Source organism: Procambarus clarkii, chromosome 26 (genome assembly GCF_040958095.1).
Source record: "Procambarus clarkii isolate CNS0578487 chromosome 26, FALCON_Pclarkii_2.0, whole genome shotgun sequence".
In the NCBI taxonomy this organism is placed as follows: domain Eukaryota; kingdom Metazoa; phylum Arthropoda; class Malacostraca; order Decapoda; family Cambaridae; genus Procambarus; species Procambarus clarkii.
In genome coordinates, this window is record NC_091175.1 from 19239287 (window position 1) to 19257796 (window position 18510).

General features: G+C 42.0%; 1 protein-coding gene across 2 annotated transcripts in view; it reads left to right on the forward strand.

Moving 5' to 3' along the window:
- The window catches only part of LOC123756847 (ly6/PLAUR domain-containing protein 2), a 206519-nt gene extending 196143 nt beyond the window's left edge, over nucleotides 1-10376 (forward strand). For both annotated transcript variants that reach the window (XM_069331940.1, XM_045740227.2), the window contains exons 3-4: nucleotides 7794-7851; nucleotides 9343-10376. In XM_069331940.1, coding sequence (XP_069188041.1) covers nucleotides 7794-7851; nucleotides 9343-9482 — 198 coding nt within the window. In that variant the 3' untranslated portion in view covers nucleotides 9483-10376. The remainder of the gene's footprint in view (nucleotides 1-7793; nucleotides 7852-9342) is intronic.
- Nucleotides 10377-18510: the final 8134 nt, after the last annotated feature.

Below are 18510 nucleotides of genomic sequence, written 5' to 3' on the forward strand. Positions count from 1 at the left end.
GACGACGGCTGTTATCTTGTGACCTGGACGACGGTTGTTATCTTGTGACCTGGACGACGGCTGTTATCTTGTGATCTGGATGACGGCTGTTATCTTGTGATCTGGATGACGGCTGTTATCTTGTGACCTGGACGACGGGTGTTATCTAGTGACCTGGACGACGGCTGTTATCTTGTGATCTAGACGACGGCTGTTATCTTGTGATCTGGATGACGGCTGTTATCTTGTGATCTGGATGACGGCTGTTATCTTGTGATCTGAACGACGGCTGTTATCTTGTGACATGGACGACGGCTGTTATCTTGTGACCTGGACGACGGCTGTTATCTTGTGACATGGACGACGGCTGTTATCTTGTGACCTGGACGACGGTTGTTATCTTGTGACCTGGACGACGGCTGTTATCTTGTGATCTGGACGACGGCTGTTATCTTGTGACCTGGACGACGGTTGTTATCTTGTGACCTGGACGACGGCTGTTATTTTGTGATCTGGATGACGGCTGTTATCTTGTGATCTGGATGACGGCTGTTATCTTGTGATCTGGACGACGGCTGTTATCTTGTGACCTGGACGACGGCTGTTATCTTGTGACCTGGACGACGGCTGTTATCTTGTGATCTGGATGACGGCTGTTATCTTGTGATCTGGATGACGGCTGTTATCTTGTGATCTAGACGACGGCTGTTATCCTGTGACTTGGGCAACGGCTGTTGTCTTGTGACCTGGACGACGGCTGTTATCTTGTGACCTGGACGACGGTTGTTATCTTGTGACCTGGACGACGGCTGTTATCTTGTGACCTGGACGATGGTTGTTATCTTGTGACCTCGACGACGGCTGTTATCTTGTGATCTGGACGACGGCTGTTATCTTGTGACCTGGACGACGGCTGTTATCTTGTGACCTGGACGACGGCTGTTATCTTGTGATCTGGACGACGGCTGTTATCTTGTGATCTGGATGACGGCTGTTATCTTGTGATCTGGATGACGGCTGTTATCTGGTGATCTGGACGACGGCTGTTATCTTGTGACCTGGACGACTGCTGTTATCTTGTGACCTGGACGACGGCTGTTATCTTGTGACCTGGACGACGGCTGTTATCTTGTGACCTAGGCGACGGCTGTTATCTTGTGACCTGGACGACGGCTGTTATCTTCTGACCTGGACGACGGCTGTTATCTTGTGACCTGGACGACGGCTGTTATCTTCTGACCTGGACGACGGCTGTTATCTTGTGACCTGGACGACGGCTGTTATCTTCTGACCTGGACGACGGCTGTTATCTTGTGACCTGGACGACGGCTGTTATCTTGTGACCTGGACGACGGCTGTTATCATGTGATCTGGACGACGGCTGTTATCTTGTGATCTGGACGACGGCTGTTATCTTGTGACCTGGACGACGGCTGTTATCTTGTGACCTGGACGACGGCTGTTATCTTGTGACCTGGACGACGGTTGTTATCTTGTGACCTGGACGACGGCTGTTATCTTGTGATCTGGATGACGGCTGTTATCTTGTGATCTGGATGACGGCTGTTATCTTGTGACCTGGACGACGGGTGTTATCTAGTGACCTGGACGACGGCTGTTATCTTGTGATCTAGACGACGGCTGTTATCTTGTGATCTGGATGACGGCTGTTATCTTGTGATCTGGATGACGGCTGTTATCTTGTGATCTGAACGACGGCTGTTATCTTGTGACATGGACGACGGCTGTTATCTTGTGACCTGGACGACGGCTGTTATCTTGTGACATGGACGACGGCTGTTATCTTGTGACCTGGACGACGGTTGTTATCTTGTGACCTGGACGACGGCTGTTATCTTGTGATCTGGACGACGGCTGTTATCTTGTGACCTGGACGACGGCTGTTATCTTGTGACCTGGACGACGGTTGTTATCTTGTGACCTGGACGACGGCTGTTATTTTGTGATCTGGATGACGGCTGTTATCTTGTGATCTGGATGACGGCTGTTATCTTGTGATCTGGACGACGGCTGTTATCTTGTGACCTGGACGACGGCTGTTATCTTGTGACCTGGACGACGGCTGTTATCTTGTGATCTGGATGACGGCTGTTATCTTGTGATCTGGATGACGGCTGGTATCTTGTGATCTGGATGACGGCTGTTATCTTGTGATCTGGACGACGGTTGTTATCTTGTGACCTGGACGACTGCTGTTATCTTGTGACCTGGACGACGGCTGTTATCTTGTGACCTGGACGACGGTTGTTATCGTGTGACCTGGACGACGGCTGTTATCTTGTGACCTGGACGACGGCTGTTATCTAGTGACCTGGACGACGGCTGTTATCTTGTGACCTGGACGACGGCTGTTATCTTGTGACCTGGACGACGGCTGTTATCTTGTGACCTGGACGACGGCTGTTATCTTGTGACCTGGACGACGGCTGTTATCTTGTGACCTGGACGACTGCTGTTATCTTGTGACCTGGACGACGGCTGTTATCTTGTGACCTGGACGACGGTTGTTATCATGTGACCTGGACGACGGCTGTTATCTTGTGACCTGGACGACGGCTGTTATCTTGTGACCTGGACGACGGCTATTATCTTGTGACCTGACAACCTCCGTCGTTCTAGATAACGACTTGAGTCTATGCGAACAGTTTTGCTCGATTTTAATCCCAACTGACTGAACTTTCTCAGCTCCAGCTTCGAACCATTCCCTCGTGTCCTGAACCCGCAGGAAGAAAACACTGGGACTCTTATAGTGAGAGGCGGAGTTTGTTAACATAGGCGTTTGGCAGAGAACTTTGCAGGATAACACATCTGGCTGTTGGAGGCCGTCATAGGTGCGTCGGGGGGTCAATTCCACGGTCCACTTTAAAAAGGAAAAACTGATCGGCTCCTATTGCCATTTCTTGCAACTCCCACGAAGTCTGAAATTGTGGTTCTTCCGTTTCAAATAGTTTATTGATAGTTGTTGAGCTGTTCAGGATGTTTACATGTTCCGAGAGAAAGGGGAGGGTACCTGGGCACCGCCGGTTATCCCAGCTAGTCAAATTGTAAAGGATATGTTACACTAAAGAACATTAGAGGCTGCATTCTAGCGACTTAGACCACTGTTGTGTCTATGACGAATGCCAAAAGTGTTATTCTGCCCAAAAGTGACATAACCCAAGTGACATCATGCCATCCTATTGCAGAGGAAATCTGCTGTTTAGCTTGCCTGTGCAATGTGTTGACTACAACACACTAGGTGAGCACACCTAGGTGAGTACACACACACACACACACACACACACTCACACACACACACACACACACACACACAGGGCCTTGTAGCCTGGTGGATAGCGCGCAGGACTCGTAATTCTGTGGCGCGGGTTCGATTCCCGCACCAGGCAGAAACAAATGGACAAAGTTTCTTTCACCCTGAATGCCCCTGTTGCCTAGCAGTAAATAGGTACCTGGGATATAGTCAGCTGTCACGGGCTGCTTCCTGGTGTGTGTGTGTGTGTGTGGTGTGGAGAGAAAAAATAGTAAACAGTTGGTTGACAGTTGAGAGGCGGGCCGAAAGAGCAAAGCTCAACCCCCGCAAACACAACTAGGTGAATACAACTAGGTGAATACACACACACACACACACACACACACACACACACACACACACACACACACACACACATACACACACACACACACACACACACACACACACACACACACACACACACGTCCCTTGTTGGGACGCGAACAAGGGGACACAGGTGGAAGCTGAGTACCCAAATGAGCCACAGAGACGTTAGAAAGAACTTTTTCAGTGTCAGAGTAGTTAGCAAATGGAATGCATTAGGAAGTGATGTGGTGGAGGCTGACTCCATTCACAGTTTCAAATGTAGATATGATAGAGCCCAATAGGCTCAGGAATCTGTACACCAGTTGATTGACGGTTGAGAGGCGGGACCAAAGAGCCAGAGCTCAACCCCCGCAAGCACAATTAGGTGAGTACAATTAGGTGAGTACACACACACACACACACACACACATACACACACACACACACACACACACACACACACACACACACACATACACACACACACACATACACACACACACACACACACACACACACACACACACATATACACACACACACACACACACACACTGCAAATACAAGACTCGCTTTGGTCTGTTTTCAAGAGTTAAAAACAATATGACACAACGCAAGCACACACCAGGTCTTCTGTTTTAGTTCCCCTACAAATGCTTGTAAAACACAGATTATACAAACATCCCTCGCCTTTCAATATATTCTATTTCGGTAAATACAATATTGGTTATAATACAACGCAATGTGAATGGCCTTGGGTTGTTACGTATAAAGTCTGTCAACCTCTCGAGGGTCATTAAGGAAACAACAAGGTACATATAATTACTAGCCAACTTGTTGGTGTCTTGTAATGTTTAGCATACTGTGAATCTTCCTCGTCCATGGAGCGAGGTCTTGGTTCGCTGTCAAGAGAGTCTGAGAAGAGTATGTTTTGGATATACGTCTGAGAGGAGTATATTCTAGATGGTTGTGGTTCTATTAAATGTGTGGTGTTTATAGTCAAATAATTATGAGTGGAAATGTTATGCTAATCTTCCGGAGATCAGCACATGCTGTTTTACAATTCTATAAGAATTTCTTTGTCAAAGTAATTTAGCAAAACGGGGTGAAACGGGAGAGAATATGGCGCGAAAATCACCCGTGGGAGTGAGCATGTGATCATGAAATGTTGTTTCTCTTCAATTGTGACGAGCTCGACCCGACCATGTTTGGCACTCGACAGGAATCAGGGGTCCAAAGTTGGGTAAAGTTTGCCTCAAGCATCTCCTCTCCAACCTCAGATACGTGGACAGAAATGTCAATAAACTTCAATTCACAAACCGACAATGTAATTAACTACTGTTACAAAAATGTAAAAACATCACTCGCAAAGGCATGGGACAGAAGATATATAATTGAGGTTGTACCTTGTCTCCAGTTGTTGCTGGAACCCTCCATAACCCTCCATAACCTCTGGAGGGTTATATTGCCTTAACTGACATATAAATTATTATAGATTAGGTTGTAGATTACCTGCATTACCTTACCCGCGGGTTGTATATTGCCTGTGTTACCTTACCTGTGGTTGTAGATTACCCGCTTTACCTTACCTGCGGTTGTAGATTACCCGCTTTACCTTACCTGTGGCTGTAGATTACCCGCTTTACCTTACCTGCGGTTGTAGATTACCCGCTTTACCTTACATGTGGCTGTAGATTACCCGCTTTACCTTACATGTGGCTGTAGATTACCCGCTTTACCTTACCTGTGGCTGTAGATTACCTGCTTTACCTTACCTGCGGTTGTAGATTACCCGCTTTACCTTACCTGCGGTTGTAGATTACCCGCTTTACCTTACCTGTGGTTGTAGATTACCCGCTTTACCTTACCTGTGGCTGTAGATTACCCGCTTTACCTTACATGTGGCTGTAGATTACCCGCTTTACCTTACCTGTGGCTGTAGATTACCCGCTTTACCTTACCTGTGGCTGTAGATTACCCGCTTTACCTTACCTGTGGCTGTAGATTACCCGCTTTACCTTACCTGTGGCTGTAGATTTCCTGCGTTACCTTACCTGTGGCTGTAGATTACCCGCTTTACCTTACCTGTGGCTGTAGATTACCCGCTTTACCTTACCTGCGGCTGTAGATTACCCGCTTTACCTTACCTGTGGCTGTAGATTTCCTGCGTTACCCGTAACTCGCCAATAATATGCGGCGGCTGCATTAATCTGACTAAAGCGAGAATCGTTCTCTTAAGCAAACACCGACATATTAAGACTTTTAGCACAGTAACGACGTTTGGGTCCGTCCTTGACTCTTATCAAGTCGCATCTGAGTCAAAAACAGGTGAGGGGGTCGGGATAAGGCAAGAGTAGGAAGCCTTATACTTGCTTCCTTCTCCTGTAGGTTTTTTTGCGACTTGATTAGGGTGATTTGAGACTGATACCTCCTCCCTCTCCTTTCTCATCGCATATGAGTGTTGGGTTATTCATTTTCAGTCTAATTATTTTGACCTGTTCTCTGCAATTCTTCACTGAATTGCCGCATACTGCCCTATAAGGTGTTAATTACCTAACATCTGTTTAGCTCATCTATTTAACAATGACAGGTCACGCTCTATTTCACAATTTGTTGAAGATAGGTAATTAATTATTCTCTGTGTGCATTTAGTTAATCGCCTCTTTACTTGAAAACATTACTAACCTGGATTTTTTTATTAATAGGAGCCATTACTGGTAAATGATGAATTATCCCTACACAATGTTGTACAGACCAGATGGCCTATCAGCCTATTGAGGGTATTAAGGCCTATCAACTTCTGGGAGAGTTATTAAGGCCTATCAACCTCTGGGAGGGTTATTAAAGACTATCAACCTCTATGAGGGTTATTAAGGCTTATCAACATCTGGAGGGTTATTAAGGCTTATCAATCTCTGAAGTGTTGTTAATGCCTATCAACTTCTGGAGGGTTATTAAGGTCTATCAACTTCTGGATGGTTATTAAGGCCTATCAACCTCTGGAGGGTTATTAAGGCCTATCAACCTCTGCAGGGTTATTAAGGCCTATCAACCCCTGGAGGGTTATTAAGACCAATCAACCTCTGGAGGGTTATTAAGGCTTATCAATCTCTGAAGGGTTGTTATTGCCTATCAACCCCTGGAGGGTTATTAAGACCTATCAACCTCTGGAGGGTTATTAAAACCTATCAACCTCTGGAGGGTTATTAAGATCTATCAACCTCTGCAGGGATATTAAGGCCTATCATCTCCTGGAGGGTTATTAAGACCTATCATCCTCTGGAGGATTATTAAGACCTATCATCCTCTGGAGGGTTATTAAAACCAATCAACCTCTGGAGGGGTTATTAAGACCTATCAACCCTCAGGAGGGTTATTAAGGCCACCTCAAGATCTTACTGACTGGTAAGACCAAGTCAGCAAGTCTTTACCACCAAGTACATTTGTCTTGAACATAGTCTATAGTAAACTTTCAGTATATACACAGAGACCCAAGGTTTATACACCGAGAAACAAGGTTTATACACCGAAAACCAAGGTTTATACACCGAGAAACAAGGTTTATACACCGAGAACCAAGGTTTATACACCGAAAACTAAGGTTTATACACCGAGAACCAAGGTATACGTAATAGTGTGTGTATCTCAGTTCTTTACCTGAGCACATAAACTGTGTTCTAATTTATTGTTACTGAAGAGGTGGTGGCAGAGGCCTGCCTGATTTACGAGGGAATTAAAAAAAAACGGGAATTTATGGCCCGACTTTTAGATTTATATGAAAGCATACACATAATGTAACTTAAAACGGGGGTTGGTGTCATAGTAATACTGTCCAGTTCCGAGCGTTGCTTCCCGCAAAAAGAATTTATTTAGATGATTACGTTAGGTATTATAGGTAATTTGATCGATAAAGATAATATCTAGGCTGACTGATGACTCTGCGTTAACCACAGTTGGGTTTGAGGATCATTGTTTTTTTCGTTGATTCGTTGGTCAACCAGCTTGTTAGATGCTACTACTCGCCATTTGATATATTACGGGCAGCTGTGGCAAGTGGTTGGGCACCATTCCATCCCTCCATCCCATCCCAAATCCTTATCCTGACCTTTTCCATGTGCTATATAGTCGTAATGGCTTGGCGCTTTCCTCCTGATAAATCCCTCTGTACTAACGATTGTTCTCTTCTGTATTCCAGCGTTACAGCAACGAGGGCGTCCTGGTGCTGGCTTGTGTTGACCACTGTGTTGAGAGTCGTGAGTTTGAACCATTGTGTTGCACAATGTTTTTCTCCACTTGAGAAGAAAATGGAAAAAAATACCTTCTTACACTCAGACACATTATCCTTTACACTGGTATACAATGCACACAACAGAGGACTATCTTCCCTAGCCCTCACTCATGGGGGACTGAGGTGACATGATCTCAACATATAAGATTCTTTGTCTGAGGAGATCTCCACATGCAGACGAAATAGATGTGACATAATATTAACATACATGATTCTCCGCCTCAAAAGATATCTTCCCAACCCACATACAAGCGGCTCAGAGATGACACGAACTCTCCACACACACACATACACACACACACACACACACACACACACACACACACACACACACACACACACACACACACACACACACACACACACACACACACACTCACCGGATTCTTGGGAGAATATTATGTACGTAAACACAATTCCCAGATAAATCTGAGGTAGAAGTATTGATTGCACAGACACACTCACTCGGGGGGTCACAACGACGCTGGGTGCTCTAAGCTCTTGCACCATCTAGAAGGTTCACCGTCTTCTAAAAGGTGAACGTCTAGAAATCAAAATGCTGCTTAATAAAAATAAATTCCCTTTGCTATCTCAAAAGGAGCTAATTTTTTAGGTGTTACTTATTGCTATGGACTATTTGATTGACTGGTGGTGGAATGAATATAATGCAATATGTGTCAGTATTATTGGTCGGCCTCAGGTCAGGACTTCTCCTTCACCCGTCCAGGAAAAGATTAGTAGAAGATCAGGTTAGACTGAAAAGTTCCAACCGGCGATAACTTAGATTCTGGGAAGTTAAATGGAATTTGAATGGATCAGAATTGAGTGAGCAACTCTTCAAGCTAATGTTTATTCATGAATATTACTGCAAAAACTAGATGTATTTTTTTAGGTATTTCAAGTGAAATGTTCATTAATCCTGTTTTGTTATGGTTATATGTATTTGCTACATCAACCAGATTGGTGTTTACGAAATTCAGGAAGTTCACCAGTTATTCACCTCATCATAAGCCTTCACAAGTTCACTAGTATAAGAACAATTTTATAGGTTTTAACTGTAATTAATATAATAATACATTTTTGCCTTAATTGAGTAGACTGCAACGATTTAGTAAATACATCAATTTGTCATAATAATGTATATATCAACACTTATAATGGAATGATTATATATATATATATATATATATATCGGTGGTATCCATGCGGGATATTGGATGCATTTAGGCCTCACGACCTTAAATGCGATTATTAGTTAGGTGGCCATAGAATTCGATTTTCACGCTGGTGGCTTGAGTTCGAGCCCTTGAAGGGTCATTAGATTTCCTGTCTATCACCAATAAAGTCAAGCTACGAGTATATTATTCACTTTATTAACCGCTATATCACAATGTCATCACTTTATTGACCCTCTTACAGAGTGTAAAGATCAATGACCTCCTGTCTTGCCCAACAGACAGGCAGACGACGGACATCACCTGTTGCAACACCGACGGCTGCAACGCTGCAGGGGTGGTGGGGCTCTCCACCACCCTCCTGCTGGTGTGTGTCGGGGCGCTGGGTGCACTGGGGCTCTTGGACACCAGCGCACACTAGCACAGCCTCGCTACAGCTCCGTCGTCGTCGTCGTTACCTCCTGCTGGAGTTCCGTTGTCTCCTGCTGGAGTTCCGTTGTCTCCTGCTGGAGTTCCGTTGTCTCCTGCTGGAGTTTATCACCCCCTCCCTCCCTCCCCCTCCCCCCAAGCCTGCAACACATACATGAGGCCTTGGTTACAACCCCCTTCATCTACTGCTGCTGTTACTGTCTCTTGCGTTAGCATATAATGCTATTAGTCTCTTATTCGTTATCTACTGCTAATGCTCTCTCATCTGTTATCATTTAATGCTATCAGTCTCTTATGCGTTATTATCTACTGCTATTATTCTTTCCATGCGTTAACATTTAATGCTATCCATCTCTTATTCGTTATCATATACTTTCTCTTTCATGCGTTACCATCTTCCATTTGTTTATCAAACTGCGTCGCTTTCTTGTTTCTCTTTCTTTTGTTTGCTTCAGATGGTCAGCTCGCCTCTGCTACTTACCTAAAGCAGTTTTACCTTCTTCTCTTAGTTATTTTCCCACTTATATTACCCAAGTCATTTACCCAGATCACTTACCCACGTTATCGAGTCATTTAGCCAGGCCGCTTACCCGAGTCACTAACTCCATTATCTTGCCTACCAGTAGGCCTATGTGTGCTGTTCAGATAGTTTGTATTATTGATGTCGTTGTGATGTCCTGTTCGGCTGAGCTTTTATGGTAGGCTTTTTTGCAAGTTTAAAAAAAACGGCCTTTTTTGTAGGGTTAAAAGGCCGGGTTTTTTTGTAAGTTTAAAATGCCGGTTTTTATGTAAAATATACTTAATTGCAATTCTAACTTCAAACGATTGTTCAGAATAAAATAAATAAATGTCTCTATTCTTCAGTAACTGGAATTTTGTCGATCAATGCTCTATTGGTATCCTTTGTGAAACGATATTTGTGAAAAGAAAAAAACACAATTCAGATTCACTTTTTCATACTCAAATAATCAGTTATACAAAAAAAAAATTCAATAGGATAAAAATATCTGAAATCCATTTACCTGTACTGAATATTTTTGTATTATTTTTTATTTTTGTGTAATGATATTATTTCTTTCTTATGAGGACTTAGGCAAGTTTCTTATGAGGACTTAGGCAAGTTTCTTATGAGGACTTAGGCAAGTTTCTTATGAGGACTTAAGCAAGTTTCTTATGAGGACTTAAGCAAGTTTCTTATGAGGACTTAGGCAAGTTTCTTATGAGGACTTAGGCAAGTTTCTTATGAGGACTTAGGCAAGTTTCTTATGAGGACTTAAGCAAGTTTCTTATGAGGACTTAGGCAAGTTTCTTATGAGGACTTAGGCAAGTTTCTTATGAGGACTTAGGCAAGTTTCTTATGAGGACTTAGGCAAGTTTCTTATGAGGACTTAGGCAAGTTTCTTATGAGGACTTAGGCAAGTTTCTTATGAGGACTTAAGCAAGTTTCTTATGAGGACTTAAGCAAGTTTCTTATGAGGACTTAGGCAAGTTTCTTATGAGGACTTAGGCAAGTTTCTTATGAGGACTTAGGCAAGTTTCCAGGTGCTGGACAATAATATATATAGTTCTTATTGATACAAATTCCTATGATGATTGATGAATCTTGATGAATCTTGATGAATCTTGATGAATCTTGATTCATCAAGATTCACCGTCTTAGATTTATAATCATTATTATTATTATTGTGTGTTAGGCTTCATTTAGGCTATATTACCAGGCCAAGATTCATCAGGTATTTACTCATCAACTTGCGAAACCTGTACATCTTTTTAATGCGGGTTTGTTTACAGTTACTAAACGGTTTGCGAGTTCGGAGACTTCACAATCCCAAGGTTATTATTGTTGTAAACAACCTCGTAGTCGCTTCGGAGCTCGTAAACTTGTTATTAAATGTAATTTAATCCATCATGATTGAGGAAAGATATACAGGTTTCGTAACGGGGGTTGAGTAAATGGTGAATCTTGGTTCTGGACGGACAACATGACGTTATTATTAATAACATGACGTTATTACGGTGGAAAATTGTTGTCAGTGCTTGAAGAACAGTTATTTGTTCAGCCTTCGTTCTCAGTGACTGAGAATATATGTGACTGCGTGACCGTATGTGCGACTGTGTGGGACTGTATATGTGACCTTGAGACCGCCTGTGACTTTATATATGTAATTTGAGACCGTTTAAGTGATTGTATATATATATATAGGTTTGAGACGCCTAAGTGACTGTATACGTGGCTTTGAGAACTAAGAGACTATATATGTAGCTCTGAGACTGTTCAAGTGACTATATATGGCTTTTAGATCGCATACGTGAATGTATATGTAGCTTTGAGACCGTTTAAGTGAGTGTATATCTATATCACTCTCAGATCGTCTAACTGTATATGTGACTTTGTGACTGGCTCTTGATATATATGTGACTGTGACTATATCTGACTATATAACTATGTGACTCTTTAACTGTGTAATTATGTAACTCTGCAAATATGTGACTGCTTGCCTGATTTTGTGACTGTATGATTGTGTGAATATGTTTCTATGTGACTATATATATGGCTGTAAATATGTGGGTAGTGTGACTACCTGTGTGTTGGTGTAACTGTGTGCTTTTATATATGACTGTGGTAATCCATATGAGCATATATGAGACTGTTTGACTGTGTATGTAGCTTTGTGTGCCTGTGCGGCTGTATATGTGGCTGTATATGTGGCTGTATATGTGGCTGTATATAATTATACATGACTGTTTGGCAGCATGTGTAACTGTCTTTTGTTCAGTCCCATATATGTTTATGGGATTGACTGCACATATGACTGCATATGTAACAGTTCGACTGGTTAGATGACCATGTGTAAATATGTGTGCATGTAGCTATATATGTGACTGAATATGTGGGTGTATATGTGAGCTATATATATGTGATTGTCTATATTGCATTATATGTGTCTGAATATGTGGGTGAATATGACTGTCCGTGTGGGTATATATATATATATGACTTTCTATATGGCTGTATATGTGAATGTGAGTTCATATAATTGTCTATTTGTCTATATAAGTGACTATATGGTGGTATATGTGACTCTGTGTTAGCATATTTAACTGTACATGTTGCGATATATGCGACCGTATATATGTGGCAATATATGTGGTTGTCTATATGACTGTATATATGACCGTTTGACTGTCGATATATGTGATAGAGAAGCGGTATAAGTGATTGTGTGTCTATATATATGCGGCTGTTTATGTAGTGGTATATGTGACTATGTGGAGTAAGACACATGTGTACAACCATGGCTTCGACTCCCAGTAGTGCTAGGTGTCGCCCATGACTAGATAACCCCATGATTAGATAACCCCATGACTAGATAACATTAGATATGACCTCACAAGAATCGCAGAAAGTTAGCTAAGACAAACGACCTCTAAATATTACCTCTGATCACGTTATATATATATATATATATATATATATATATATATATATATATATATATATATATATATATATATATATATATTATTAAATATGACCGAAAAAGTAAGATTAATAATTCTAACACGAATTTTCTCAATCTTTCGTACATTACGCTTCACTGTTGGAGGTAAATCAAAAATCACTTCTCCAAAATTCATTTTTATTTCCAGTCTGACGCGACACGGGCGCGTTTCGTAAAACTTATTACATTTTCAAAGACTTCACAAATACACAACTGATTAGAACGTATCTCTGATTTTATATCTACATTTGAGTGAGGTGGTAAGGATGATGTGGCATTAACACAAGATAGAACAGGAGGGGATATTAATAGGGTATTAAAAGTATCAACACAAGACAGAACAGAAACAATGGGTATTGAATAGAAGTGTTTGTAGAAAGCCTATTGGTCCATATTTCTTGATGCTTCTATATTGGAGCGGAGTCTTGAGGTGGGTAGAATATAGTTGTGAATTTTGGAGAAGTGATTTTTGATTTACCTCCAACAGTGAAGCGTAATGTACGAAAGATTGAGAAAATTCGTGTTAGAATTATTAATCTTACTTTTTCGGTCATATTTAATAATATATGTCTACAGGAAAGACTGCTACCAAAATATACTAATATATATATATATATATATATATATATATATATATATATATATATATATATATATATATATATTAGAGAGTTCCACCATGGCCAAAAACACACATGAGTTAAAAATATAACGTTTGGATACGTTTAATGAGGCTACATAAAAAACTACAGGGCTACATAAGGCTACATAAAATAAACTGAGGCTACATAAAAACATGTAGAAATAATCCAAAGGGTTCAAACGAAGAATAAAGACAATGAACTAATAATTCAAAGAACCAGCTATCCAAAGAAAATATTGAAGATATCGTAAAAGATATCTGTCGTAAAAAGATTGAAAAAACATCCAAAGTATTTTTGATCTACTCTGCGCCTTTCTACTGTGAGTAGAAGGTAGATTATACTAGGGTATCATAGTCTTTCGTCTTCTTTACGGCTGTGACAATTGACTGCTAAGTTAGTGTGACATCTGACTACTAAGTTCTTAAAGAATCCTTGACCAGCGCTTGACATGGCCCAGAGATGGGTGTGACCTACGATCACCTGGCCAGAGCTTGGTGTGACCCCTGACTGATCAGAGCCTGGTGTGACCCCTGACTGATCAGAGCCTGGTGTGACCCCTGACTGATCAGAGCCTGGTGTGACCCCTGACGGATCAGAGCCTGGTGTGACCCCTGACTGATCAGAGCCTGGTGTGACCCCTGACTGATCAGAGCTTGGTGTGACCCCTGACTGATCAGAGCCTGGTGTGACCCCTGACTGATCAGAGCCTGGTGTGACCCCTGACTGATCAGAGCCTGGTGTGACCCCTGACTGATCAGAGCTTGGTGTGACCCCTGACTGATCAGAGCTTGGTGTGACCCCTGACTGATCAGAGCCTGGTGTGACCCCTGACTGATCAGAGCCTGGTGTGACCCCTGACTGATCAGAGCCTGGTGTGACCCCTGACTGATCAGAGCCTGGTGTGACCCCTGACTGATCAGAGCCTGGTGTGCCTCACAGCTATATAGAGCTGCATGTGCCCCACGATTGATCAAAGCTTGATGTGGCCTTCTACTACTCAAAGCTTGGAGCGACTCAAGACTAATCAAAGCTTAGTGTGACCTATTACTAATCAAAGCTTAGTGTGACCCCACGACTCTGATGTTGCAGCTTCAGGCAAATCAGAGGCTCAAGTTCTCTACAGGTATTTAGGCCTAGTGCCGATAGTAGCGTCCTAAAATGAAATTACATTGTATCACCAAGTGTGGGGGCATATCTCTCTAGGAGGCCTATGGGACGCTAGCAGGCCTATGTGAATGATGTTCCATGCACACTGGCGACCCACATAGACCTCAGGACTCACTGAACTGATTGTGAGTCAGGTTCAAATGAATCACTAAGACGTCAGAATCTATAAGAATGTAAACTTGAAACATATACACAGGCAAGTATAAGATAAATGTCTAGTGATGCTCCGAAAGCGAATTGTCTGATTCCAATGGTGGTCTTGAATCTCAATTTTGTGTCTCAGATGGTTCACTTGTGTGGGTCTGGGGTCTGTGGAGAGGTCCTAGAAGGTGACGCTGTCAGCTTCGCCTGAAGAGAGGGAGGGAGGGAAGCTGCCCTGCCACTTGAACTTCCTGTTAGCTTGTAGTGGAGATTCGTTGAATTGAATTCAGTTGATATTGTCTGGCCTATTACTGTATTAGATATAAAATTGAAATAAAAATGTCTGTTTTTTTTTATTTCCCTCATGCTGATTAGTTGATACTTCACTGTTATGCACATGGTACCAAGTCATTTCACTGTTATTAATTAGTTGTTATCTCCCTACTATTAATTTCGATTTTAATTTTTGTATTCCCATCTCTCTCTCTTTCTCTTTCTCTCTCTCTCTCTCTCCCTCTCTCTCTCTCTCTCTCTCTCTCTCTCTCTCTCTCTCTCTCTCTCTCTCTCTCTCTCTCTCTCTCTCTCTCTCTCTCTTGTAAAGGTTTAGTTTCCAGTAGAATGATTTAATACTTGGTGATCTATAATCACCAAGTCTTATAGTCACTATAGTGTAATGTTATTATATTAACCAAACAAAGATTTAATAATTGAAAATAATGTTATAAATCTCATGAAGGTCAAGGAAATTCATCGTGATTGATTGTGTATGATGTAGGTAAATGTAACCTGGGTTTGATTTACCGTAGATTTTAATGCATTTTTTTTTTTTTTTTTTTTTTTTTTTTTTTTTTTTTTTTTACAAAAACAAAAACATTCTTTGCCATATTCAGTTCATACATTAGGGGTTTGACATTATTATAGTGTATGAACTGAATATGGCAAAGAATTAGTGATCACTTTGCCATATTCAGTTCATACACTATCAATAATGTCAAACCCCTAAGCTTTGCAAGTGCACAAAAACAATTACAGCTGCAACAATTGCAAATATACATAAGTATGTTAGTTAGAAAAAACACATTACGGGTTATTTGCGTGGGTTATAGACGCCAAGAATTCCAAATTCATAGAACATAATGTATAATGAGTGCTGTGAATACATTTTGCACCTAAATGTCATTCAATGTTGAAAGAAAGGTTCTATAAATTTAGTTAAATGTATTATACCTAGTTCAGGTGGAAATTTATTAATCATATAATTAGTTGCTTGTCTAGTCTGTTGAATGCTTCATTGCCTCAACAAAGTGGATAACAGGTTTACTATGTGTCCGATGTGTTGATTATCTGGTTGACTATAACTTTCGTGCGTTGACTCATAGGTTGACTATAACTTTCGTGCGTTGAATCACAGGTTGACTATATTTTTCGTGCGTTGAATACGACCTTTACTTAACATTTCATGCATCAACCATATTGAATAACACGAGTCGACTGAACCACTACAGTCGACAAAAAATTTAATGCGATTAACTACTAAATTGTTCCCCCCCTCCCCATTGCCCCCCCCTCTCTCTCTCCACCCATTCTCGATCAGATAGACATTTCAATTTATATAGAAAGGCTACCCGAATCTCTTCCTCCCCTTCTTTCCTCCCCTTCTTTCCTCCCCTTCTTTCTTCTCTTACTTCACTCCATCTCCTCCTTGCCCCCCCTTCGTCAGAATCCTCCCCCCCCCTTCCCTGTGTCCCTACCCTCTTTTCTCAGAAGCACTGAAACAATTGCATGTATCTTTCAGAAAATATATTATGATAATTAGAAAATCTATGGGAATCACACCAAATATTTCACACTTAAATCCATGAAAATTGCCTGGGAAGGGTCTTAATAATTCCCTCTAAAAACAGAGATCGCCTTGTATATCCTCCGGAAAAAATCAGAAAAGTGTTTTAGGGTCTGCTAACACTCACAGGATGGGTATTAGGGTCTGCTAACACTCACAGGATAGGTACGGGGGTGTGCTGCCTCCCAAAGCATAAGTATGAGGAGCCTACTGCTACCCCACACGATGGGTATGATGGTCCAGTACCTACCACACAATGGGTATGGAGATCCAATACCACCCACAAGGGTGAGCATCGGGTGCCTAATATTCAAACAAAATAAAATCAGCATAAAACTGACCAAAGAGGACGTGCCCACTCCCTCGAGATCCCACCCACGTGCTTACAAACACCTGGGCAAAACAATCTCCACAAAACACACACACAGAGCAGGAAATGGTCTAGGGAATGGAATTATCAGGGGAGAAATTTGCCAAATATTTGGCGTGATTCCCATAGATTTTTTACTGAATTTCAACGTAATATGTCTCACGAGGATAACGGCATGAACCTGGACTGGATGGCTCGCTCTCCCACTCACTCGCAGTGTTTACAAAGATAAACATTCCTCTTCCTAATGATCCCCATCACCACCAGTCTCATGTGTTGATTGTGGCATAAAGGTAAATATTGCGTACAGGACACACTGTCACCTGTTTAGTGACGTCAACAGTCACAGATGTGAAGCGAACCAGGATGCTGGGTTGGGATACCAGGATACTTGGGGGGAGTGATACCAGGATGCTTAATGGGGATATCAGGATGCTTGGGGGGTACCAGAATTCTGGGGAGATACCAGGATCTAAGGGGGAATACTGGGATGCTTGGGAGGAATGCCAGGATTCTTGGGGGAAATACCAGGATGCTGGTGGAATACTAGGATGCTTGGGAGGAATACCAGGATGTTGTGGGAGGGTCCAGGGGTACCATATTGTTAGAAGGGGATGGACCAGGATACCGGGGTGCTGAGGTACGACTTGTTAATCAGAGAGCTATACTGTAGAAGGAAAGTCTTACTAACCTTGCTTACCAATATGTGTGGTGTAAACTCTTTGCCTTGTTGGATAATTCGTGATCATTTACATGGTTACCGAGAGAGTGATATTGATAGCTTTATCAGGGCTCTATCATATCGACAACACCACAATGCAATAGATTGATGAAGAAAAGTACCCAGAAATTAGGATCCACCAGTCACTGAAAGTTACACAAGTGGGAGATGCAGTCGAAAAATGCCAACGAAACCCAAGGAATAGACAATCGAACCTTTGACTTCAAGGGAAATAAAGTGGTTTTTCAACTGGAGAATGTTCCGTTGCGCCCCAATCTGGACTACTGTATCCATGCATGGAGACCTCACCTTCGAAAGAATTTATCTGTTCTGAAGAAAGTTCAACATAGAACGAAAAAAATCATCTCAGAACTAAGTCAACTCTCATACCAGGAACGGTTAAGGACTAAAAACATTGCAAACCAGACATTACAAGGCTGATCACATCGAGGCCTTTAAAACTGCTGAACAAGCTGGAGGATAACAATGCAAACCTCTTCTTTAAATCTTGTGCGGTACTCCCACACATACATAGCTGTAGTGTGCAGTTCTGCGACAGTTACAGTAACCCATGCTATATATGTATTGCGCGGTTTAAGGGTTAAAAGGTCAAATGTAATTCATACAAGGGACA